The sequence below is a fragment of the Neltuma alba genome, unplaced genomic scaffold (genome assembly GCF_004799145.2).
Source record: "Neltuma alba isolate B1F8T4 unplaced genomic scaffold, ASM479914v2 tig00011306_pilon, whole genome shotgun sequence".
NCBI classification, from domain to species: domain Eukaryota; kingdom Viridiplantae; phylum Streptophyta; class Magnoliopsida; order Fabales; family Fabaceae; genus Neltuma; species Neltuma alba.
In genome coordinates, this window is record NW_021636015.1 from 12,492 (window position 1) to 32,292 (window position 19,801).

The 19,801-nt window shown below is 36.3% G+C and overlaps 1 protein-coding gene and 1 long non-coding RNA gene across 2 annotated transcripts; one reads left to right on the plus strand and one right to left on the minus strand.

Moving 5' to 3' along the window:
• Window positions 1-8,314: 8,314 nt before the first annotated feature.
• Window positions 8,315-9,010, plus strand: LOC114711729 (uncharacterized). The gene is made up of 2 exons (XR_003737159.1): window positions 8,315-8,553; window positions 8,637-9,010. It is a non-coding gene; the product is annotated as an uncharacterized LOC114711729 (long non-coding RNA).
• A 1,499-nt stretch (window positions 9,011-10,509) lies between these two features.
• On the minus strand, window positions 10,510-17,889 carry LOC114711734 (WD repeat-containing protein PCN-like). Its single transcript, XM_028896167.1, has 11 exons — window positions 17,662-17,889; window positions 17,430-17,561; window positions 16,385-16,688; window positions 16,232-16,295; window positions 15,911-16,024; window positions 15,584-15,746; window positions 14,187-14,337; window positions 13,429-14,039; window positions 11,778-11,959; window positions 11,274-11,531; window positions 10,510-10,982 (listed from the first exon to the last, which is right to left on the minus strand). Exons 1-11 carry the CDS (start codon window positions 17,821-17,823, stop codon window positions 10,778-10,780), a joined length of 2,346 nt encoding a protein of 781 aa, XP_028752000.1. The 5' UTR covers window positions 17,824-17,889; the 3' UTR covers window positions 10,510-10,777.
• Window positions 17,890-19,801: the final 1,912 nt, after the last annotated feature.

Below are 19,801 nucleotides of genomic sequence, written 5' to 3' on the forward strand. Positions count from 1 at the left end.
AGTTTGTAGTTCAAATTAAACTATATTACTTCTGGTTTTTAATATGAGAGCTAGTTGACTAATTTGAATAGATTAAAGAAACTAGTTAAGTTAGTCATTTGTAATAAATAAATATTATCTTTCCTAAAATATCTTTGCTAATCAAGTACATTGGTTATAATTACCATTATTACAAGGTCTACATTGGGAAAGTGAATTAGAGTTTTATATTTTGAATCAAAGTAAAAGTTAAATAAGTTTTTATATTAAGTACCGAAGGTGGTATTAAGGTTTGGAGGTAGTATTAGGTTGTGTTTGGCAAAGCTTTTGACTCATATCACTAAAAGGCTAAAATTTGGTTTGACCCTGGCTTTTTTAGAACTCTTTTTTTCCTACTTATTGCTTTAGCTAATCAGGCTTATAGACAATTATTGGTGGCTCAAAAGAATGTTCTCTCTCCTCTTTCTCATTTTGTCTAACACTTCACTTCTCTCCTCTGTCTTATACTTCACGCATCTCCTCTCTTCGAGCTCGTCTCCTTTGTCTTAGGCGTGTGGGGAAACAATTTGAATAACACGTAACAGTTCTCAATTAATGTTATTACTTTGATAATCCATCGCATATCAGTTGAAGTTTGCTGATGATTTTTGGTAGAGCACTGGCCTTTCTGATGGATCGATTTTGCCTTTTATCGTACTTTTATGCTTCATTTATTTAATATATATTTGATCTGTCATTAATAACCTTATATGCGTAGTTAAGAGTTACAAACACGAGTGTACATGGTTTGTATAATAATGACCATTCATAACTTTATAAGGAGATATTTGAGATTGGATGACTATTTCCTAAAAGATGAAAATGATACTATAATTGGAGAAAATGAGCTGGTCAAGCATCGTCTTCAAATATAGCATCACAGCTTTCATCGCATATGAATTGTGTCCGTGACACAATTAGAGATCAAATTATCCAAAGCTTATCAGTTAAATAATTATGTGATTATTTTGTTTAACCTCGTCACAATACAATAAATTTTAATTTGATCATATTTTATTTTATCCATTGAAATTATATTTCACTTTATATTCATAATAATTTTTTGTGATATCTCTAATATTTTAAAATATATTTAAGTTATTAAATTTCACTTCTTCATATTAAAATAATTTAAATTTATTGTATTATGTAAATTTATTTCTTTATCATTTTTTATTATTTAATAAAACTCATATTCATTTTGGTAATTTTATAAATTAAACTTACTAAATTCATTGTATTATGTAAATTCATTCTTTTAATCATTTTTCATTATTTAATAAAGCTCATACCTATTTTGGTAATTTTACAAATTAAATTTATTTTTATTCAATCATAATCCAAACAATCTTTTATCTAATCTAACTTTTACAAATTAACTTTTGTAAAATCCAATCCAAATACAATTTACATTACTCAATCTAATTTTTTTAAAAGTTAAATAAGTTACTTTTCCTACTACTAATCCAAACAAATCCATAGAGAGTAGGCTTTGTTTGGATCAGCAATGAGCTAGAATGACTTTTAAGCTACAAGTTCTCTCAATGTGAAAGCTATTTTGATAAGCTTTCGAAAAAAAAGTTACTTATCCATCATGGGGAGAAATTAAAAAAACCATGAAGAAAGAAGAAGAGAGAAGGGAAAGAGAAGAAAAAAGGAAAGCAAATGAAAAAAAAATCCAAGAAAGATAATTTTTTAAAAAAATTAATGACATTTAGTATATAAATTTAAAATATTACTTATTCTAGTTTTTAATATAAAACCTAGTTCACTAATTTGGAAAAATTGAGAAAATTATAAATTAAATATAACATATGTTATATAATTTTACTAAAATATTTATGTGTATTATCAGATTATATATTAGTTTATAAATCATACAAATTAGTTTACAATAACAATTTAATATCTACATATATTTCTATTTTATTTATTCAATACATCTTATTAAATGTTTTTTTTGGCCAACCTGATTAAATGGTTTTAAACACTTACAAATTTTTCTAATTATATATTAATTCTTTTTATATCAATTTTTTATTTTTATTAAATTTGTCAAATTACACACACATGATACTAATTTTTTGAGATCTAAACTTATTTTTTACTACTTTCAGTTCTAATTAGAAGAGCCAGTTGACTAATTTGAGGAGATTAAAGAAAGAAGTTAAGTTCGTTATTTGTTATAAATAAGTGTTGTCTTTCCTAAAATATTTTTACTAATCAAGTGTATTGGCTAAAACTACTATTGTTAGAAAAACTATCTTGAAAAAAATACATAAATATTAGAGACAAAGTGGATTGGATTCTTATACTTATGACTAAAATAAAAATCAAACGAGGTTTTATATTAAGAACCGAAGGTAGTATTATCTATCTAAATAGGTTTTAATTTGTTAAATTAACTTTTTCATACAAGTTATTTCAAATATAAATCATTATACCCTAACTAGCTTTTATCTTAACAGACTTTTGCAAAATCAGATTGCCAAAAATTCAATTCTGCCACCATGGATCCAAATCACACATTTTAAAGGGTTGCCTTTACTAGACACACACTCAAATCCATACTCCACTCGTGTTTCTAAAGAGCTTTAGAGAGAGAGAGAGAGAAAAGAGATCACCGCCCCCGCCGCCTACTGCGACGGAGGAGTAACAAGAGTTTAGCAAGCATGGAGCACTCTATCCCCTTACAACTCCCAGAGAAGGAGGCATCCCCTCCCCACCCGGATGACAACAGGTCTACCAAAAAAGTCAAGATACGACAAACTCGGCCAGAAGGTGATGAAGACACTGAAATGGCTTCTGATAACCAGGAGCAGCGAAATAGTCTTGATGAAACAGAACCAACAAACGAAGACGAGACAATGTATGCTGAGCCCACAACAAAGGAGTCCCCCAGGACAACCAGCCAGAGCCACCAACCTTCCTTTCGTGACAAGTTGCTGAACAGTATGCTTAGCCCCGCCCACGAAGAAGACTTCGTCCTTGAGGATGGGGATGTGTACGTCGATAAGAAGGGAATATTTCCAGCCATTGCCTTTTCTCCTCGAGTCCATAAACTCCTTGATGAAAGCATGAGATACACTGTGATACTCAAACTTTTGGGTAGACCCATTGGGTATCAACGCCTGCGCGATCACTTGACTCACCTATGGCGTTTCGTAGCTTATTTCAAGCTATCTGATCTTGAAGGGGGTTGTTTCACGGCGACCTTCGCTAAGAACGAAGACTACCAAAGAGTTTTGACTGAAGGGCCGTGGGTTATCGCAGGCCATTACCTCACGATACATCCATGGACACCAGACTTCTCACCGATCCATCACAACATATCCCAAGTGGTTGCTTGGATCCGTATTCCCGGTCTTCCAACTAAGTATTACAAGAAGAATATCATTTGAGCCATTGGAGAAATACTCGGCCAAGTCATTAAGATAGACTATAATACTGTTTCGGGAGAAAGGGGCAAATTTGCTAGGATGGCCATCATCCTAGACCTATCAACCCCCCTCACGTCCAAGATCACCGTGGATGGTAAAGGGCTCTTTGTGGAGTATGAAGGTCTACCCACTATTTGCTATACCTATGGGAGATACGGACACCTGGTAGAAACATGCCCCTTGAAGACCCCCGAGCAAGTAACGGAACAACCACCACCGTAGGCCCCAGCTACAACCCAGACTCCGGTAGTAGGAAACCCGGCGGCAGACGAAGTGGAAGAAACGAACCCCTATGGCGCGTGGATGCAAACTCCGTCTTCTAGGCACCGATTCCTCATAGATACAAAAAAGCAATCTGACACAAGTTACCCAAAGCATGCTAGCTCAAGGACGAGGTTTGACGTCCTATGCCACCCTGAAGCTTCTCTTGAAAATAACACTGAGCCACTCCAGCAAGCCACAGAAGTTGTCAACCCCCCTCCTGTCCCCTCTCATGTAACCAACCAAAAAGCCAAATCTACCTCCGTCACCAATCCAAAGACCAACAAAGAACCAAAAGCAAGGATTACTAATCCACCCAAGACACAAAAAAAGCCTACCTCGAAACCCACAAATGATACCCTCTTCACTAGCAAAGCTTATAAGGACTCAACTTCAGAAACCGTACCTGACACCCGCCACTTTGTAGTGCACCATTGCCAACCCTAAAGTTATTCCCAGCCATTCCTCCAGCCCAAACAACACTAGCCCAACACGCCCCTCAACCAGGATAACCCACCACACCGGGAAAAACAAGGAAAATATCCATCCCAGGCCACCCGATAAATCACCACCCAAGCTGGGCCTCAAGATTCAACCAGGTCTCTCTGTTGGATCTATTAAAGCAAGGCCCAAAGAAGTCTCACCCACCTTAGCAGACGCTGCGCTCAAGGCCATCACAAAGGCCCTGGATAGCCAATACTCGGCTAATAAAGATGAACTGTCAGACGATAGTTTTAGTGAAGAGGAGGAACCTCAGCGCTCCAACATGGAGTGCTAACTCTGTCTTGTTTCTTCATGAATATTCTCTCTTGGAATTGTCAAGGTGCGGCAACGAGTAAATTCCGCTCGGTGCTTAAATCCTTTGTTGCTGATCATAGGATCGACATCCTAATTATGGTGGAACCACGAATCTCTGGCTCAACAGCGGATAGAATCATTAAATCCATTGACTTCCATAACACCCATAGAGTAGAAGCTAGTGGTTTTTCCGGCGGCATCTGGATCCTCTGGACTGATAGAGTGCAAATTGAAATTCTTCACAACCACTGGCAATTCATACATGGCCGAGTATGCGACTTACAAACACATAAAAATTTCTTCCTCACAGCAGTCTATGGAAGTCCCAGCTCCATCATACGATCACAGCTCTGGCCTTCCCTCACGACAATTGCTCATTCTGTCACTGGGCCTTGGGCTTTGGCTGGAGATTTCGATGCAGTTTTGAACTCCTCAGAGAGAAGAACCACATCGGGCTGAGCCAGAGACGGCTGCCCAAAATTCCAATCCTTTGTATCGGACAACCACTTGGTGGACCTTGGATATTCGGGGCCAAAATTCACTTGGCGTAGGGGACTCACCTTTGCCCGATTAGATCGCGTTTTAGTTAACACAAACTGGGTCAATGCCTATACCACAGCTCCAGTCACCCACCTCCCCAGCCTCCAATCTGATCATAGGCCGGTAAAGCTGCATTTCGAACCAACCCGTGGATGGATCAGACCCAAATCCCCCTTTAAATTTCAAGCCTCCTGGTTGACTCATCCACAATTCAAAGACCTTGTTATTGACACCTGGACAGACAACTCCTCTTTAATTGAAAACATCCTGGCTTTCCGTCAAAAGGCAGAGGCTTGGAACCGTGATATCTTTGGTGAAATTGGACTCAAGAAACGTCAACTTTTGGGCCGTCTCTCTGGTTTGCAGAAAGCACTTGAAGAGAAGCCTTCCTCTGTCTTCCTGAATCGACTCAACAAGGAACTTACGGAAGCTTATGAATTAACTTGCTTCCAGCAAGAGCTTCTCTGGTTCCAAAAATCCAGAGCAAGCTGGGTTAATCTTGGGGATCAAAACACCTCTTATTACCATACTAAAGCAAAGATCAGAAAGGCCCACAACAAAATCACCACTCTAAAAGATACCAGTGGGCATTGGATCACAAATGAGGAGATACTTGAACAAATGGCCAGAGATTTCTTTGTCCATCTCTACACGAAGCCAAGTCATCCTCCTACCCATTACAACCTCCGAGGTAAGTTTCCTCTCATCCCTTCCACTTTGCTAGAAAATTTAAATGCTGATTTCTCCCTTGCTGAAGTCAAACAAGCGCTCTTCGACATGAAACCTTTGAAAGCCCCAGGACCGGATGGCCTACATGCCCTCTTTTTCCAAAGCCAGTGGGATATTGTGGGACACTCTGTCTGGAAATTTGCAAATGCCATCCTTGCTGGCCAACCCTTTGAAGAAGGAACTAACAACACTCTAATTGCTTTAATCCCCAAGACTGAAAGACCTTCCTCTCTAAAAGACCTACGCCCCATCAGCCTATGCTTAGTAGTTTACAAAGTCATCACCAAGATCGTAGTGAATAGGCTGAAACCTATGATGCCTCTACTCATTCTTCCTCAACAATCCAGTTTTATCAATGGCAAAAGCATAACATATAATATTATTATAGCTCAAGAGGTCATACACTCAATGCGCCGAAAACAAGGCAAAAAAGGATGGCTTGCCATAAAAGCTGATCTTGAAAAAGCTTTTGATAAGCTTGATTGGAATTTCATCAAAGATACCTTGTGGGATGCGCAACTACTAGAGAAAATAATAAATTTGATTATGCATTGCATCACAACTCCAACCATGCAGGTTATGTGGAACAGTAAACCCTCACAACCCTTTACTCCTACCAGAGGCATTAGACAGGGTGACCCATTATCCCCCTACCTTTTTGTACTCTGTATGGAGAGACTGTCTCAAGCCATTGCCAAGGAGGTTCAACTAAATAATTGGGGAAGCATCAAACTTGGACGCAACGGCCCTCCCCTCTCTCACCTCTTTTTTGCAGATGACTTAATTCTATTCAGTAACACCTCGCCACAACAAATAAGACTGATCCAAAAAGTGCTCCAAGACTTTTGTTTAGCATTTGGTCAAGTGGTCAGTGAAGCTAAGACCCGAATTCATTTCTCAAAAAATGTTCCCAGAAGAGAGGCAGAACAAATTTGCAGAGAACTGGGATTCCAAAAAACTGAGCAACTTGGGAAATATATTGGAGTTCCGTTGCTCCACTCAAGAATAACTAAGGACACCTACAAGCATCTCATTGAGAAGGTACAGCAAAAGCTCTCAAATTGGGAAGCCAAAACTCTCTCCTTAGCTGGCCGCATCACTCTAGCCAAGTCCATACTTAGTGCTCTGCCCTTTTACACGATGCAGACTTCAGCTATACCTGCCTCCTGTATCACTATGATTGAACGCTCAATCCGTAGTTTTGTATGGGGATCTGTTGAAAACAGCAGGAAGGCAAGCCTTGTGAACTGGCGGGAAATGTGCCAACCGACTCAAAGAGGAGGAAGTGGACTCAAAAACCTTCGCGGCCAAAATCTGGCTTTTCTCTCAAAGCTTGCTTTTGGACTTATTAGTCAACCAAAAAAACTCTGGGTACAAGTCCTACGAGGAAAATACAACTGGTCAAAAGAGAGCAACTATGATTTCAAAACTCAAATTACTTCTCACACGTGGCGCAGCATCGCACAAGTATGGAAAGACATAGAACCCAATGTAGCTTGGAACCTGGGAAACAGGAACACAACCAGATTCTGGTCTGATAATTGGGTGAATGGCCTTGGACCTCTCAAGTCTGTAGCCCTCACCGAAATTGAAGACCACCTGTTAAAAAAGCCTATCAAGGATTACATCACTAATGAAGGAGAATGGCACTAGGAGGGTCTTCAACACTACCTCCCCCCTGCAGCCCTCTCCAAAATAGCGGACATAACCCCACCGAACAGGACAGCTGAACTGGATACTTGTTATTGGTCAGCTATTGCGAATGGAAATTTTTTAGTTAACTCTGCTTATCAAATCTCCCAAGAACCGACCTGGCAAAATCAGAATAACAATTGGAACCTAGCCTGGAAATGGCCGGGAATGCAACGAATTAGAACCTTCCTTTGGCTCATCTTGAAGCAGCGCCTCCTAACGAATGTGGAACGAGTCAAGAGGGGAATGACTCATAGTGCTACCTGCGAAATATGTGGTTGCGAAATTGAAGATATTGACCATGTCCTACGGCGCTGCCCCGTGGCTTTTAACTGTTGGCTGAAAGTCATCCCACCCTCAAGGAGGCAAGAATTTTTCCAGCTTCCCATAGACTGGATAGCACGGAACCTCAACCCGCACTACTCAAGCACTCAGTGGCGAATCTTCTTTGGCATCCTCGTTTGGAAATTTTGGGATAATAGGAATAGAATCATCTTTAGCAATGAGTCTAGAACGCCGGATTGTATTATTCGAATAGCGCATAGTTTAGCGCATCATACCACTATGGCAGCAGAGGTTCTTAACTCTATAACCACTACTGCCTAGTCTGGTTGTTTCTCCTCTGTAAATATTGGTTTTAATATATTTCCCCTTTATTCAAAAAAAAAAAAGGGTTGCCTTTACTGGCAAAAAAAAAAAAATTGCTAATGCAATCGAAAGTCGAAACCAAGGGGCTAAAAAGTAAAAATGTCTTAAACCCTTGGTAGGTTATGTGACTACTTAAACCCTTGGTAGGTTATGTGACTCAGGACGGGTAAAATCACCCATACCAATTATTCACTGCTCCCCCTTTCCTCTTTCATGTAAAACGTACGTAGCAGCAGCAGAGAGGAATTAGCAGAAATTGAATCACAAAGCCAAGAAAGGAAATGCGTGCGAGAGAGGAACAACAGATTTTAATTCGTGTTCGATCCCCAATGCCATCCTATCTTTTCCCTTTCGCTGGCTATAAGAACAGAGCGGAGAGCTGTAAAGGGAATTCGAATCGGAGAAAAGAGAAGAAGAATCCATTAAGGTAGGAATTAAACTCTTGGTATACTTTGATTTTGCTTCTCAGACTCCCACATAACATAATTTTCTGGTTTCTTTGATTTTCAGCGAGAAGAAGAAGAAAACAGAATGAGTTTTATCATGACGGTTCGAATCGATGAAGATAAACACACCTACGTGGTGAGCGAGGGCGAGAAGGTGAGCATTGAGATTGAACCTAAATTGTCTAAACAACAAATCAGACGTCGGCGACGCCGTCAAGAATCTCAACTGCAAGTCGAGCAACATCGGATTGGCCGCCTCAACCTCTCGGATGATCATGGCCACACCCAATGGGGCACCCACGCCACAGATCCCTCAAATTAGGGCAACTTTATGCTTCTGCTTGCTGCTCAATTACTTCGTCGTTAATTAAAGATAACTATTAAGGGTTAATGTTACTGCTGTTTCTGTGGTTAATCGAATTTCAGTTTTGCTTCAAACCGTGATTTTTTGTTCATATGATTTCATAAGAACATAGGACAGGGCATGATCTGAGCTTAAGTTAACATTTCTTAAAAACTCTTTAGAAGTATAGAAATTAAAACTAAAACTCATCCTACACTTAGTTCTGGTTATGATCCTTGTACTATTAACAAATTTTGGTTTTTATTTCTATATTTAATGATGTTAACTAAATAATAAAGATGTATATTTATTTCTCAAGTTTATTTCTAAATTTTTTTAGTGGTATAATTTTGTCTAAGTTTTTTTATGCACCCAAAAATTAGTGATAAAAATACACACATGAAAAAAGAGTAAAATGGCACTTGAGAAAAAATATCAAGGTTCGGGCATTCGAGTCTGAGTTGAGGAAAACTGAGTTTGCAAAATTAATTATCTGTCTCCGTCTTATCTGATCATTATGTTTTTTCCATCCTTTTCGTTCTCATTTTTTTTATCTTATTTTTCACTTAATTTGTCGGTTGTACCAAGCAGCTTCAAAGGTTTTGTTTTTTGGAGGGATATTAAAAAAAAAAAATTAGTCCTTGTGTTTGTGGGGGTATATTGTCTAATATGAAAGATAAACAAGTGAAGAGCATAATATAAGCCGTAATAATAATAATATGTAATTCAATGGAAATAATACTCACATTAATTTCTTTATATTTACTGACATCACAGATATAAGACCTAAATATTTTTCATTCAAAAAATGGATGCGAAATGTTGCGCCGCTTGTGCTTTTTCAAGTTTAACGGTAAAAAATTCTTATCTGCACGCAATTCTTGGGTGACCTTGTCTGCTAACAAAAGATATCAAACTATCACAGGCAACGAACAACTAATAAATCAAAACTTGACTCACTAAACAGCTTAAATGGTCCATGGATGGGATTGAGAATTAACCAAGGAATTGGGGTTTATACATCATTTTACTCGATATTTGTTTTCTCAGAAAGATTTTCTCATAAATTTAGATTGATTCTTCTTTTTTGGTAAGTAATCAAAATGATATTAGTCGTAAAAAAGTTCCACAGTTACGATACTGAATAAGAAAAAGACCGAGGACACGAAGATAAGAAAGAAGAAAAGAAAGAGGCATCAAAAGAGTTGTGGGAACCTATAGAAAAAGGTTTCAACAAAAAGGATAGCAAGCTCATTGCTTAAGGGGTCCCAAACTATGAATCCAGCTTAGAGAAGCTCGAAAGCACTAAGGACCAAAAGAGCAATTTGATTTTAGGCTTCGTTTCCAAAGAACTCTCAGTTACCTTGTAAACAAATCAAGCTATGACTTGGAAAAAAAAAAAAAAAAAGAGGATGAATTTTCCTCTTCCTTGAACAGCATAATCATCCACCCTGGTTTTTATAGTAGATTAAGCAAATCAACACGTTTAACTCATCGGTTGACTCATTTTAACTCATGAATCACTAAAATCTGGTTTTGGGTTCAGTTATATCAAAGATATTTCAACAAGAATCTCAATTCAACTGACCAAATCTAAGCTAAAAGAATGATGAAATTTATATTGGGCCATTGCTACACAAATACAGGGCACTGCAAAAAACTTTCTGACGAATTTACAACAGTTTCAGTCCTAAAATCCGTTGCAAAATTTTTGTCCTATTTTGGAACGAAAATTTTTTCATCATAAAATGCATTGATCAGAGGCATACAAATTAACCCGCTAAGTTTACATGTCCGTGGCTCTAACTATGATTTCCAATAATAAGCAAAGCAAGGTTTTTGCTGCATCCCCATGGCAGCTGTTATGTCCCAAAAATATGTCTGTGGACAGGCTGGGCTTCTAAACTTTTAACCACTTCCAACCAGGGCTTGTCTATTAATAGTAAGGAACTTCCTGGAAAATGTGCTAAAAATAAAACAGGATCCTTAAATGAAACAAATTCAAAATCCCTTCTACCATCATCACCTTGCTCCACTGGCAACCCAAAATTAATTAAACACCTTGCCCTGGAGATATAGAACAAGTTTCAGAAATCAAACACAAGGAAGGCAAAGCATATAAACGTACAATTAACTTCTCCATAATGTTTTGATTTCAAGTCAGTTTAATCAATTCCAAAGGCAAAAAAATGGCTATAGACAAGCCTAAACTAACCAAATTTCTTCAGTATTAAAATTACCGCTTCCAATTTGCCAAAAATACTAATGCAAGCTTGTGACCTTGTGACATTTGAGCCTAACTAATAATTTACCGAAGGACAACATAAATGAACAGTTGATACATAGTATTTAGTTTACCTGGCACTGTAAACAACAACAGATGAATTTGAGGAGGGAGGGAATGAGAGCCCAATAACTTCACCAGGAAATTCCTGGAATCTCCTTGGAAGAACAATGCTATGCCGCATTGACCATTCTCCTAACTGCTTGGCCTCTACATCCAATGCATACATTTGATTTGAGGACGTTGTAACTATGAATACATTGTTGTTCTTGGGAGGAAAACCACCAGCAGTAACAGAGGCACCATCCAATCTAGAAATGAACCAATGCTGCCTGTAGAAAGAATTAACATTTTAATTTACCAATTTTTTGTTTCAATCTCATGAAAATCAGATGCAACTATTTCATCTCAGACGAAGAAAAATATTTCAAAAAATGATAATGGACCAACATGCATGTGCCTCCTAAAAGTGCCTTTTGCTCTCTACCTCTATTAAGCAAGATGGCCTAGCCAGTTGCAAGCCTAGCAATGAAAGGTTCAAAAGGCAAAATCATTAGATTAGATATTTAGTGGGCAACCTTAGTGTTTCAAGATTGAATACATATATATCTCCAAAGCAATTCACAGATGCAAGCCACTGCCCATCAGAACTGGTAAACATTCTTGTGATGGGAGGTTCGGTAAGAGGTAATTCCTCATCTTGCATCGCACGGGATGGGGAAAAGACATGCACCAATCCTGAACTGCCCACGTCCGCAACCTACAAAACAGAACAGATACACAGAGACATAATGGTTCAAATAATCCCTTCACTTCTGCAAACCCATGTCATGAAATTCTAGAGCCGAAGGTGAAACTATTACGGAGCCTAGCGACCATGACATATCAATTTTCACATTATTTTTCATGCTTTTTTTTTTTAATCCATAAAGTCAATCATTAAAATTCTGTAATAAAGTGATTAAGAAAAATAATCACTAATAAAAATCATTGCAAGCATGGCCATTTCTCTTAGTAAGAGTTATGTCAATAATTTCTCTCAATATCTTTAATTCTTAAAATAAAGCAAGATCTTCAACATCAGTACATTTGTTAAAATCTAAAACCTTTTTAGAATGTTCATCCCCTTTATATGATCATTAATAAATTTATCAAGAGTAGCACGTTAAGATTGAATTACTATTACAACTATTCATACTTTTTATTTGACATCTCGACACTAAAGATACATAAAATAAAAGTTAAAACACTCATATTTCATATTAAAACAAAAGGCAAAATAAATAGTTAAGGAAAACATAAAAGCAAATGCAACAAGCTACTTAGCTACAAGCAGCTCAAATCCAAACCTGAGCAGCCGTTCTTTGTGAAAAAATTAAAATATTGAATGCTTTATGCTACAAATTGGCGTTACAAACAAATCAAAGAATGATAGTGTTTCACCGGGAACAATGATTAAAAAAAAAAAAAACAATGGCTAAGACAGAGTGGAGGGATGAGATGTGGTATGAGAAGTTGGAAGAAGAAAGAAGAACCAAGACTTGGAGAAAAGAATTTCTAGACTTAGTTCATATGAGACATTAAGAAAGATAAATATTGTTATAGGAAAGAAAGTAAAACATCCATCTGCAATGGAAAGCAGAGAATAGAAGCAATGACCTCCTAAATGGTTAAACCAACAATCTTTGTCATTCTTCTTTGCCATGCATTCAGCCTGTTTTATATCTATGTACCATACGGCTATACAATAATTATATAGTAAGACTTAGCATGTGGGCCACAACCGCCTAAGGGTTGCCAAAGCCTTGCACTTCTGATAACCTCAGGCAAGCATGTTCTCTCAAAATAAATTATTTTATTATACAAACATATACAAATTTAGCTTTAAATATTAAACCTTGTCAATACGGTCAATAAAGGGAGACAACAAATGATATATTGTATGACAAAGATTTCACTTTCGAACATCAACTCGTATGTACTACATAACACAAATATCTCCAGTTGACAGCATCCAATATTACTATTATATTTGGTGTTCAGGGAAAGGTGTAATAATCACATCATGTCAACAACCCTACCAATCACTCAAGAGAGAGACTGCACGGAGCACACATCAATAAGAAATCGTTTTCATAGAAATATAGAAGTCACCATATTTTTACAGAAAATTATGATTGGAGGTTCACAAAGACAAAATTTAAAGAGCAAAGGTTTGTGCCCACTTACATATATCCTTCGATCATGCCCAGCTACAATCAACCGAGAGGAATCATGAGTAAAAACCATAGAATGAGCAAAAGGTAGTCTGCGAGGGAGTTTCCTTTTGTTAACACTCCATGTACTTTTCCAAACTTCAGACCTCTTCAATTCAAATAGACTGGGCTTCACATTATCAGAGTACGCAAATAGCACACCTGAATTAGCGATGGTGCTGCAAATTATCTTCCGGGGTGAGTTGCTCTTAACTTGAGCAAGCAGATCAGTTTTTGCAAAGCCCCCAGCAGTGAGATGTGTGACATCAGGTAAGACACTTTTTTTGGGTTGTACAGAAAGAATATCTAAACGATGAGAAGACTGAACTAAAAGGATTGCTGATTGATTGAAAACTGTTTTCAGCACTAGTTGAATGGGTGTTTTTTGTGGTGCGGGGCAAATATCATGTGGGGAGAACTTAGTGAACTCCTTCACACCATATGCAAAAAGTTTGGCGTCATCACCTGCTGAAATCAGCATGGGAACCCCCAAATGGGCCCATTTACTGTAACTAAAATCAATCGGTTGTTCTCTAAAACGAGCCCTTCTTGTATGCCTTCTCCTTTTCCCACATGGCAAGTGAGCTATAAAAAAATAAGCATAGAACTAAGGAACAGAATTGATGGATGAAGTTGAAATCGACAAGCGATAAGATTTCATTCACATGCATAACAAGGGATAGACAAACTGTCTATAAAGAAATAATGAAGAATTAAAATCCAAGGACAAACCTTCTTGATAGATTGGTACAGCCACAGTCAAGGCCCTGACATCATGTGTATGAGCCCTCACGTAATCAACATGGATCCATTTCCTCTTCACTGATTCTGACTTAACATTCTTGGATGACACTGACTCAAAGGACGCCTTATACAGGATAATCTTCCAATAGAAAAATTTAAATATACATTATTATAATGTAACATGATCTACAAACTCAATATTGGATAACAAGGCACCATAGTGGAAATAGGAAAAGCAGACGAAACGTAAAAACAGGAGAATATTTACTCGTACATAACTGTATAAGGACAACATCAAATACCTGAGACTAAAAACATCCTTATCGCATTCAAAACAATTACCTAGTTGTTATGAATATAAAAGGATATAATATCTTAAAAGTACTTGAGATCAGCAATTTTTCATATATGATTTACTCACGGAATATAGGAAGATACCTCTGTCAAAATAGACACCAAATACAAGCATCAATTTGCCTTTTATATTTAACTTGGTTCAAGAGAAGGAGGTGGCAGTGATCAAACTAGGGGCTACTTGGACATAGAGGCTTTAATACCTTGTCATGGACTACCTGATTCCCGAGCACTAAGCTAACAGGAGTTTTACTAATAACTATATTATCTCTAACAGTGACTATTGCCTGGGATTCAACGTTTGCATCTTAATAATAAGGTGATCTAGGTTGGCTATCAGTAATTAGGAACTGGCAAAAACAACAATTAAATATAGGATCTAAGGATATGTTGCCCCGCACTGTTAAAGTTTCACAAAGATTCTAGTATTCAAATTTGAGCAGCTAGAAGATTTTTTTTTTATTCTGTTGCCTCAAACATGCCTAGAGTAATTCAAGAAAATTACTGTTAATTATAACAATAGTTTGAATGAATTATCATTTAATTTTGTTCAGTTATGTTCCAATGTTTTTTAATCTAGTTCTTCATTAGATACCCATGTCAACCCTTTTAACTCGCTGAATCTACTCAAATGGTCTGAATTCCTAATATCAATGTACTCCTCTGATTAGTCTTCAGTCTTCGCTATCCTTGATTTTCCTTTTTCTTTTTTTGTGACAAACAATCCATTATCCAAAGCCATTTTGGACTTTGACTAATCTGAATTTGATCCAACATAGGCCTCAAGCCAGAGGTAGCTCTCCCAAAGGTTTCTTTTGTATCTATACAAACCCAAGAACTAGCGATTAAGCATTCACAGCCTCTTCCATTCTCCTTGATTTTATTGAAAAGCACAAGCTACCAGCAACTAATATTCTTCACAATATTGATTTGATACAAGCGTAAACTAACAGGTCATGACATGCTTGCTCGCTGTATGAATGCTAATTGGTTCAGTTTCATAATAAAGAAAAACTTGTGCAACTCCGTACCTTGCCATCAGAGCCAGCAGAGAACACTCTGTTATGAGTAGGAGATGCGGCAAGAGCATTCACATCTCCCTTGTGTAATGAATGTGTTTGTAAGAGAGTTCCATGCTGGGCATCCCAAAACTGCACACTGCCACTGCTGTCTGCACTAACCAGTGTGCCAGACCTTTATTAAAAAAAAAAAAAAAAAACCATCAGCAAGAAAGGTTTTCATATAATATATAGCCAGCTAATACTTCAGTTTCAAAATTAGTAAAGTAACAATGGTTAAAATACAAAGTGAATAATCAAAATGAGACATTTGATTCAACAGAAGCATTCGCTCTTTACCTTAAGGAGAGTAATGACCAAAGACAATGTTCAGGCCCACTGCCCAGACCTCCAAGCCCAGCCGTAATCCTGTACAATTCATGCCCCAGTGTAGCATCCCAGCACCTTATCAAGCTGTGAGGAAACAAAGGTGGCAAGGAATTGTAAGCATATTTCATCAATTAGTACCAAAAATTAAAGTACGGGAAGATCATGCTGCTTCGTTTACTTCACTGTTTGGAGGAAGGTGCCCAAATATTCATATAGTAGTAGAAATATACAGGTGAAAGATGTCCTAGAACTTTCACATGATCATTGATCAATGTTCGTATCAATACATACCCATTATTACTTCCTGAATATACGCACTTAGTGTCTGTACTCCAAGTCACACTTAAAACTCGTCCTGAAACAATATGGAAATCACTTAATAGAAACGTAGCAGAATAAATAGAGCATCTGTAGCAAAATTCATAACTCGAGAAGAAATCTCACCACTGACCCGAGGCAAGGATTTTGTAGGCGTGAAATCATCTGAGTCTGAAATGGCATATATTCGCACACATCCATCATCACAACCCATTGCTACACGTGGATGCTCAATTGCTTTAAGAGAATTAGGTGAGACAGAATCTTCATCGCTTTCACTGGTTTCATGTTCTTCACAATCATTGTTCCTACTATAAGATAAATGTCCATTCCCCATAGGATCTGGCTCTGCTTCCGTATTAATACAACTACTCTTAGATGGTGCTAATGCCATCTGCCAGATTGAGAAGCCAACTGAAGGAAGCACAGTCTGCAAAAGCATTATCAGATAAGGCGAGAAATAAAGCGCCATATTAACATATCACCAAAGGGGAACACAGGTGACATATGGACAATGACCAGTGTAAAAATTTGGCATTTTGAAAACATTCTTTTAGTTACAAAATGAAACATAATTCAACAATTTAACGCCACAAGACTGGTACTATTTAACGCTCCTAAAATGTTAAGAAAAGGGAACTGTTGGTCCTCAAAATTTCATCAAATTTGCAATTTCGTCCTGTAATTTAAAAGGGGTATTCATTTGGTCCATAGAGTTCCCAAACATCAAATAAATGGTCCTCATGCAATACCATATAGACGTCAAATAAATTCTTACCGTTGTTGACTACCAATTGCTTGACATTTGTTTGAACATATTCAAAGCATAAGGGCCATTTATTTGACATTTTGAAATCATATGGACCAAACTAATCTCAAATTAAAACACAAGGAACAAATTGAAACTATGTAAAACTTTGAGGACTAAAAGTTTTGTTTTCCCAAAAATTTTATTAGTCTCAAAAATTCTTGAAATATGTGGACCAGGCCATTGTATTAACTATTAAGGTCCCAGACACTTTATTAACCGCCACAACAAGACAAGAAGATATGAGCCATACTTCAAGCTTACTCATGTCAGCAGAACGTGGGTTCCATTCCAAATGCAAAACAATAGAAAGTCAGATGAAATGCAGCTGATAAATCGTAAAGAAAAGCAACTGTCTCACACCTCCTGTGCCAAGCGGAAAAGATCCCACTTAGAAACTGAACCATCGATGTTAGATGAGAATAATCGACCGAGTGAACCCCCGGGGCACCAAATAAGTGAGGACACTCTTGCATTAGGGTCTCCATGAATAGTCTGCGTGGGGCATGCTAAATGCATCAGGTACTCATATGAACTGGACTAATAACCGATTAAATTAATAATAGCTCATAAACAAAAGAAGAAGCCAGTGTACCAACTGACAGTGCCAGCCGACAGAGCCGGGGGAGACAAGCCAAATCTCCAAGGAGCCGTCTTCACGGGCGGCGGCGACCTTCAAACCATCAACGCTGGTCGCTAGAGATACAACCGGGGAAGGCCTCCAGTCTATTAAACTGATTTTACAAAGTTCGCTCATTCTACGACGAAGACGAATCAGTCAAAAAGGTTATAAGAACTTCGTTTCGTTCAGGATTTTCAAGCGACAAGAATTTGGAATAACGACAGCAACACAATCACGTAAGAGAAAGGAAGGTTTCGAAGGGTTTTCGTGCCGCCATGCATTGAATGGGGACTGTGATCCGCGTTTTTCATCGGAAATTTGCGTCTGGAGATTGCTAACATCTTGTGAATTTAGCTATATTCAATTCAATATATTATTTATATTTATTATATATATCCCTATATATCCGTTGGCAAAAAAATATTTATACCTATGGATAACTTGGTTCCTTTTTTTATATAAAAATATTATAATATAGTCAGGTTCAAACTCCATTCAATATTTCTCTGGTAAAAAAAAAAAAAAACTCCATTCAATATTTCAATTCAAGTAGCGTCTTCCATATGCCCTTAAATATTATTAATTATATATCAAGTTTTTGGGTCAAAGAAAAAGAATTATAGAATTTTATTTGTATTAGATAACAAATTCATTTATATTTAGTGTCAGTAATGAGCTATATCAATATTGAAATCTGCTTTCGAATCTCCATTAAAAATACCAAATGACAAATTATGGTGGATAAAGAGATAGGAGAATCCCAATTAAATCCAATAGAAATGCCTAAATCCAAATTCAGGTTTATACTTTTGATAAATTTATAATTAGGCCATGGAACCTCATTAGGAATTTCTGAATATTGTTAAATGACTAGAACCCTTTCTTAATTAAAAAAATTGATTATTTTACCCCTCTCGAATGGTTTCTCTTTTCTATTATGATTATTTTTTGGGACAAAAAACACATAAATAATTCTATAATACTTAAATTTTATATATATAACTAAAAATTTTAAAAATATTTTAATCAAACAATTTAAATTACAACCTAAGTACCCTTTAGGTAAATATTTTTTATTTTTCACATTGCAAATATTTATTTTTAAGATTTTGAAATATTTTAATTACAAGAAATATTTTACATTAAGTTGTTACAAATTACGCTTTTGGGTTGAAATCCAATGTTTACCTAAATAAAACTAAAATAAATTATATGAACATAATATTAAATATTTTTGTAATAAAAATATTTTAAGATCTTAAAATAAATATTTAAAAACATAAAATAAAAATTATTTATTTGAAGGCTATTTATGTTAAAATTTAAAATATTTTTGAAGATTTTAGTTATATATACAGATTTTAAACACTGTAAAAAGATTTTATGTGTCTTTTGGTCCAAAAATAATTATAAGAAGTGAGAGATCATTCAGGAGAGTAAAATAATTAATTTTTTCATTTTAATTAAAGAGAGACATTCTGATCATTTAACAATATACAAAAATTCTAAATTAGGGCTTATGTCCTAATTAGGAATTTATTGAAAGTGTAGGTCTTAATTTGAATTTAGATATTTCAACTGTATTTTATTAGGATTTTTCCTAAAGAGATCTCCCGTGCTACTTTAAAATTTGTGAATATTGTGAAATGACACTATTGCTCTTGTACTTTTGGTAATTACTTTTGTTTGGTTATTAACCACTTGAGTTTTGCTACTGATTATTTTTGTTTTTAGAGCTTTATATTTTTATGTAGCTACTAACTACTTTAGTTTTAATATTAACTATTTTTGTTTTTAGAGCTCTGTGACTACTTTTATTTAGTTATTTACTATTCTAATTTCATTATTGATGACTATTCTTGTTTCTCAAAAGCAGTCAATAGAGCTCCTGATACATTTTTCAAATTTTTGAAACATAAGGTAGTAAATAGATAGTTAGAGTAAAAAATAGCTAAACAAGAATAGTTAATAACTAAATAAAAATAGTCACCAAAGTTCAAGAAATAAAAATAGTCAACAGTTAAATAAGATATATTAATATAGGTAAACAAGTGTATGTACTGGAGCTCTAACAACATGCAACCAAAGGGATCATGGCATTGAAGTTCCGACA